The sequence below is a fragment of the Cariama cristata genome, unplaced genomic scaffold (assembly GCF_000690535.1).
Source record: "Cariama cristata isolate BGI_N322 unplaced genomic scaffold, ASM69053v1 scaffold13900, whole genome shotgun sequence".
Lineage (NCBI taxonomy): Eukaryota > Metazoa > Chordata > Aves > Cariamiformes > Cariamidae > Cariama > Cariama cristata.
The window spans coordinates 25,779-33,127 of NW_009595352.1; the positions used below are offsets into that span (position 1 = coordinate 25,779).

General features: G+C 37.4%; 1 protein-coding gene across 1 annotated transcript; it reads right to left on the minus strand.

Moving 5' to 3' along the window:
* Nucleotides 1-410: 410 nt before the first annotated feature.
* KBTBD8 (kelch repeat and BTB (POZ) domain containing 8) lies at nt 411-5,449 on the minus strand. The gene is made up of 3 exons (XM_009701759.1): nt 5,244-5,449; nt 3,470-4,584; nt 411-874 (listed from the first exon to the last, which is right to left on the minus strand). The coding sequence occupies exons 1-3, from the start codon at nt 5,390-5,392 to the stop codon at nt 411-413; spliced, it is 1,728 nt and encodes a 575-aa protein (XP_009700061.1). The 5' UTR covers nt 5,393-5,449.
* Nucleotides 5,450-7,349: the final 1,900 nt, after the last annotated feature.

A 7,349-nucleotide genomic window follows, 5' to 3' on the forward strand; every position in this document is an offset into this window, starting at 1 on the left:
GAAAAAAGAAAAGTCACTTCAAAAGGTCTTGGACATCCTTAGCTATTAATGCTAGATTTTCTTCCACTGTAGTGCATAGTTATCCTGGCTCTTCCACTTAATTTGCTCTTACCACAAAAACATCCCTCTAGTATGACATGATTAAGTGTTTACCAGAAAAAAAATGCTGATAATTGCACTTTGTAACCTCCTTCTCATTTCCCAGGAAAATATCAGTAAATATGAAACTGAACCAGTAATTCCCTCCCCAGACTGCAACCTTTAAAGAGCACCCATCCCCATATACAAAAAACTGTCTGTTTCAGCTTACAATAAATACTGACAGAATGTCTTTGTTTTCTTTTAAGACATGTTTTCTCTAGCATCAGATTACCACTGAAATCACTAAGGCCTGTTACTGAAACAAAATTTTAAATAACTTTCTGAAGACACTGCGGATACAATTTAGCAACAACACATTCAAAATGCCGGCCTAAATCCCAGAGCCTATCCGGAGTCTCGTATACTTTTTGCCATTGGTCAGTAACCTCATCATACTGGTAGAGTGAATTCTTCCTGCTGGTTCTGAAAACATGTTCTTCAACAGTGACTTGAGTAGCTCTGACAAACAGGTGGAGTTTATTTTTCAGGAGTACAAGTTTTATATACGGATTAATGGACTGATCACATGGGAAGTCTTTTTTTCGAGTCCACTTATTTTGTTCAATGTCATAGGCCTCTACGGTAAACATACGTTGATGGTTTCCACAGGTTCCGGCTATGTAGTAGATGGAGTCATTGTATACAGTTGCCAAGCCTTGGATTCTAGGCACAGTCATTGGGGTCAAAAATCCCCAGTAATCCTTCTGAGGATCATAGCAGAGAAAAAATTCTCCTGAAAAGAGAGAGGAAAAATAAAACGTAACTTATGCTTCATTTCCAGAACAGCAATTTTGCAGCTACTAAGCTTTCAGGTATGTTCTTCCACAGACAGAAACGGTTTACCTATTTTTAAAAGCCTTGATCCCATAACAAAAAAAACCTAGCACCATTGCCTGCTTTCTTCCAAGCGCATTACAAAAATATTTATAGTATGAGTAAAAATTACTTTGCATTTTTATTCCAGCTGAAGAGAATTTGAAGTATACCAGAAATACAATGTTTTATACATTTCCTAGCTATGATTTACTATTTCTAAACCATGCTTAATAATTTGGGAGAAAACCTTTCAAGATTCCAGTCTTGATACATCTGAAGTATTTGTTTTGTTCTTTAACATCTTCACAACATGTCATCTACAAACTGTGAAGTCTCAGAATTCAGTGCCTGAAAGTTGTTAAATCTGAGCAAATAATTGTGTCTTGTACCACATACAGATTCTGAAGCTACTTGTATCAGGTAGCTCAGTTACACATTTAGGTTGATTTGCTTTTGTATGACATAATTTTGTATGCCAGTGGAATACTTCCATGAAGCTACGATTCCTTGTTAGTTTTGTGATTGGATTATAAACCACCTCTTCTGTTGACTGCACGGAGTAGCATCTACAGACTGTGCATAACGGAAGTTCAGATGACTGAAAGCTCATGCTCTGCAAAACTGATGAAAAGAACATGGACAAACACCACCTCGTCTTTTGTAAAGCCCAGGAGAAGAAAGGCCTAACATTTGCCAAATATTAGCATAATTCAAATCATATATGATTTCACATGGCTATTATAAGAATTTTAACCAAGCTGCTGCGTAACTGAGCACCTCAAGTATAACAAAGAATACAGAAATAATACAGTAAAATAGGTGGAACACAACTTAAGAGATTAAGTCTTACAGATAATATATTTTTTGATTATTCATTTTTGTTCCACAGTATAATCTCCTATGATTGATGCTTGTGTTCCATTGGCATTTTAACACTCTTATCAATCCTTATCGACTACTTCAAACTTACGAGCTTTCTCTAGAAAAATTATTGAAACTTAACTTATTTATACTACTTCAGTGCAACTCAATCAAGGTTTTATCTACCACACTCAAATAGAAAAGTTGCCTATTTCCCATAACACAAATCTTTATAATTTGCTGGTTAGCACAGTGAAGTAGCTTGCTTATTTATGCGAGCATTGAGTTGTCATTTAAACCACCGAAGCACAGAATTAGTGCAGCTAAGATTTGTAAACAAGATGCACTCTTATTCTATAGGTTATAATAATATCCACTTTTTAGCAGTTGGAAGAAACATTTAAAGGATGAACAAATACTCTACCAAGTTAAACGTTCTTCAGCATTTCTTTTTAACCATCTAAAGCAGATGTCTGACCCCAGAGAAGAGACAGATTGAGAGAACTTGCTAGTGTAACAGACTGACTTAAAGCCACAACCAACAAGAGTTAAACCTAATACAGAAACAACGAAAGAAGATGAAAACTCTGTGCAAATCATGTAGAAGCCCACCGACTTTACCGAGTGGCAGGAACGCAAAGTCAAGAAATCAGGTTGACTTGTTCAGTAAATAACAATGGCCTTACAGTATTCTTTCTCCTGTTTCTTTCCTGCAGTCCAGCTTTGTATGGAGAGTGACCCAAAGAGGGAGCTGGTATGGATTTAAGACTCTGACTTCTGCAGGTGTTTACAGGGCTGGTCCTTAGCAAAACATAACCAAGACACCTCCCTCCTCCTTTCTTTCCACTTCTTGGGACTCTTACTACAGCCTCATAGACCAGTCTCAGCACTTTTAAGTGTAGACTGTTGTATGGCTCATGCATACATGCAAATACATATTGTATATAAGATCTCCATAAATAAAGGGAAGAATGAATTATTTGATCCATTCCCATAATGATCCTTTTTATTCATTTAAGAATCAATATCTAATACATCAATAAATCTGATCATTTACCAGAAGAAAGGATATAAAGAGAGTACTCTAATTACTGATCAAAGAAACAGAGTTAACTAGAAAGAGACAAATCATCTTTCTTAGTTACCAGGACAACTTCAAAAAGCAGGGTAGGGCAGGAAACGAAGATCTACAGTGGTTAATTGACTTTTACAAGTCACCAAGAATGCAGACACCACGAATTTTCACAGGGTTTTTTTTAGCTAAATAAAAAGCTAAGTGCTTTTTCACAGGACAATATCTTTTCTTCAACATTAGTGCACTTCACCCAGATAAAGAAGATTTAATAAAGAATTTTCACAGTAAAATGTAATACTATACTGTTGAATTAGAACACCACCAAAACTGCCATTTGTGCAATCGCTCAATACTACAACTTAGTGACACATTCCCAGGGCACAAGAAAGCAAGCAGTAACCTCAATCTTCCTTGCCCACAGCTCTCCCTAGCTCTCCTCCCACCCCGTTATCCCAGGGCACTCTTTAGATGTCCAGGAAACTTGGGTTTTCTAAGGTGCTTAAGAGAGCGCAGACAGTCAGACCGAACAATCCCCACTTCCAGTAAAACACCGTATAGTCAGTCAAACCACCTTACCCTGTAAAACATAGATGTTATCCTTATATTCCACAGCACTATGAAACTCCATTGCTACCGGCATTGGACAGACAGCTGTCCAACAGTTCTCTCGGCTGTCATAACACTCCACAGACTTGAGTGAGTTTCGCCCATCTCCTTCATAAACGCGACCACCTATTGCATACAGTTTACCACAGCAATGAACCAATTTGCAGCCTATTCTGGCTCGCAACAAAGGAGCCTTCGGAATCCACTTATTGCCAGAGTGATCATACATCCAAAAATCACTCTCTGCTCTGTGGTCAATGGAGACCTCGCTGCTGCTTGGTCTGTAACCACCCGCAATATAAATATCATTATCAGGAGATACAAGAATTCCAACCTCCCTCAAGTCATTTGGTGGCTTGCATAGTTTAAACACTCTCCCTGTGACCGAATCTAAACAAGGCACTGTTTGCTTCTTTCCTGAGTGTTTGTGGGCAGCATCAAAGCATATGATCATTTCAGAAGCGGTCATTCCAAGCCGTTGTGTATAGCCATTGGCACTATGTTGTCCCTTTTGTACACAGCTTTTGGCCATAGCCTGTGCAAACATGGGAGGAATTTTCTCTAAAAATGTCTCTTCCAACAGAGGCATACGGATGCATTTGGCAAATATTTCTGGAAGGTGCACTTCTCTCTTATTTTGTTCATGCTCAAACCACCTTATAATGCTGTCATAAACATGTTCTTCTTTGTCTACATTTAAATCGTCACTGTCGAGTATACTTATCAGTTGGTCTTTTCTCAACTGAAGAAATTCTTGCTCTTTGGTGACACTCAGAAACTTTTTACGAATGTAGTCTTGTGATCTGTCTTTGAGTTCCTGATGACCATAGTGATCAGCAAAGATAAACACCCCAATGGAGTTCTGTGGGTCCAAATGACTGATCATATATTTAGCACACTGGTCTTGTATGGAAGGGATCTGGAAGATACTAGCTGCAGTGAACAAAGCTTGAACGTTGGCCTCTGTCAGCATTACTCTGGAGGTATATGCATAGTTCAATACTAAATGCATTGACTCTGCTTCAACACCAACTATACGAACTTCTTTCTGGGTACTCTCTGTAAGGCCGCTAGTGAACATAGATCTACAAAAGAAAAATATTTAGGAGTTTATTTGTAATTACCTTCTAACTACAGATATAAGAAATGAAATTATACTGTACAGCTAATCCCAATGTGTTTGCCCTTATATCAGCAGAAATATATTTGTCGCTGATGTTACACTGTCCTGTTTGGATGCCTAAATTTAACATCAGTTCTAGACTTACTGAAACAAAAGTGGAAAGCTGGAATTTCTTGCTTAATTATTTCACTAACCCCATATTAAAATTCACTCAGTTTACAAGCAAAGCTCTTGACATATTCAAGTCTTTGCACTCAACTTTCAACATGTTATTTCATACACGTATTCTAGCACACTAGAATATATAACTATAAAAAGGAAACAAGTAGTTTAAATATGCTGTTACCTTATCCAAGACACCCTCAATAGTGGAGGCATTTTTGTTTGTTTTTTTAAATCCTGTGACATTTTCTCCAATGAAACTCTCCTTTGATAAACAGACACTGACAATTCATTGACATTAAGAGAACAATAATCTTTACTTACTAAGTGCACTCTATTATCGACTGTTACATGGAATACTAGTATAGGTGTGATAATTTTTTTTTTTTTACTTTTCATTTAATGAAAATAATTTATAATTCTGCTTCTGATCACCACTAGAACAATGGACTATCATACCTGAAATAAGGACTGATTGCAGCAAGAACATTCCTATGACAGGAGAATGTTTTCCCATGATCCACTTCCACTACGATATCTGTCAGTTGTCCTTCATCATACATGGTTTTAAGCTGTTGAAGAATACTACAAGCATGGAAGGGGTCCATTCCACTGCTGACTGTGTTTGAAGAAGGAATTCCGTTCAGTGTTTGTGAAAACTTACTTGGTTCTACAAAGCAAAATTGAAACTGTTTAACAAAAAACAAACAAAAAAAAATAACCCCCAAAAACCCCACACACACCAAAAAAACCCATACATAAACAAGAACTAGCACAAATTAATATTCCGTACTTCCTCACTGTCACCATCCATCAACAGCAAGTCTAATATTTTCAGGGGTGAGTAAAGATATAAAGATACCTCAATTATTTTTTTCCCTTTTCCCAATGTACATGTAGATTACCATTAACCTATAAAATTATATCCATTAATAGTAAAAAAAAAATCATATAAATATTTCATATTTATTACATATCACTGGGGAGGGTGGAAATTAAGTCAAGAATCACAATGCTTACTGACCTATAAAATAGGAAAAGCAAAGAACACAGAAGAATAAAATAAGCCCCCAACCTACATCACCATTACGCAAGTCTATGTGTATGTACTCAACTTTACACAGAAACAGGAACTGGCTCCTAACTTACACAACTGATGGTTAACAGCATAGACTCATGAAGAAACAGCCCTACAGTATGTTTGGCAACAAACTTAAATTCACATAAATTTGTATATATGGTTACATGTTTTTCTTTACAAATAAAATACAATTACCATTTAAAATTACTCGGGTACAAAGCAGCTCGCGTATCATTGTGAAAACATATGAAGTGGAGCATATGCTTCTAAATAAACATGCGATATGCCTAATGAAGTAAATCCCAAAGTGAAAATTGAGCAATATCTCAAGCACAAAAATCTGTTTCGTAATAGCAACAAAATTTTTATGCAACAACAACAAAGGAGAGCTCAAAAGAAAAACATTAGGTGGCAAGAGCTGCAAATCAGGTAAAGCTGCTGACTGCAACAGAGAACGCTTCCAACAAATTTTGGGCAACACAAAGGGGCAAAGAGGATAGCAAACAACAATGTTGATGATGAATAGGAGATTTAAATTCTAACTCGTGGTGATATACAGCAGTTACAATTTCTCTTACTCAGAATTCAGACACAGCTTTGAGCACTGTCACAATTAAATCAGTGGAGATCTGCTGTTGTGCACACATTTCCCATGGCAGGCTTAGGGCCAAATATTTTCAGTGTCTCTTCAAAGTACTGTTAGGAAAAGTCTTCTAAACACTTTTTTTTTCCCTCCAGATACAATAGTAAATACTTAAAAGGTAAGATCTACAATCGGAGAGTTTACTTTATGACAGTAACTGAGCTCCAACATTCAAAACTAGCCAGTCATTAGGGAAGGGGAGAATTTGTACTTATACTTCTTTAGAAACAATGTTAAAAACCAGCGAGCAAATTCCAAGTAAATAATACTTTGCTAGATCGGTTCCAAAGCTTCCTACCTAGTAAAGCTTTGATGTACAGGAAAACTTTGATGTAGCTACCATTGCTCAAGAGTTTCATTTACTTTCTAACAGTGAAAAAGATGCAAAATAGCTCTTTTTTGACCCTGCCAGTCACTTGGGCAATGAGCACATGCGATCAAAGCAGTTTCCAGTGCTGGAACAGACAATCATCCCTGCGTTCCAGTTTTTCTATTTAATCCTTGACACTGTCCACATTACAGCTTTCACCCCATAAAACCTTCCCAGTCACTTTCATCACCCTCATTTTCTCCCTCCTGCCTCAAGTATAATTTTTATCCATTAATATTCCTCTCATTTGCACCTCAAAATTTTAACTCTGTTCCTCTCAGACAAAATACCCTCTACATTAATCTCTCAGACACTCCTCCCTTCTCCACCCTCCACATATCCACCTTCATAGAAGCCCTTCCTCACGGACAATGCCACTTCTCCCTCTCGGCTCAGCTCTCCTCACACAGACCACGGTGGGGGGGCGTCCCTCACAGGAAACCCTCCTTTCACCCTAACAAAGCACAGTAC

What these genes read in the sequence shown, in the direction of transcription:
- KBTBD8 (XM_009701759.1), bottom strand. Translation starts at nt 5,392, where the DNA reads ATGGACCCCTTCCATGCTTGTAGTATTCTTCAACAGCTTAAAACCATG. An exon ending in GCAATCAGTCCTTATTTCAG is followed by an intron (nt 4,585 to 5,243) that starts GTATGATAGTCC and finishes TTTCTTTTGTAG; the next exon opens with ATCTATGTTCACTAGCGGCC. An exon ending in TAACATCTATGTTTTACAGG is followed by an intron (nt 875 to 3,469) that starts GTAAGGTGGTTT and finishes CTCTCTTTTCAG; the next exon opens with GAGAATTTTTTCTCTGCTAT.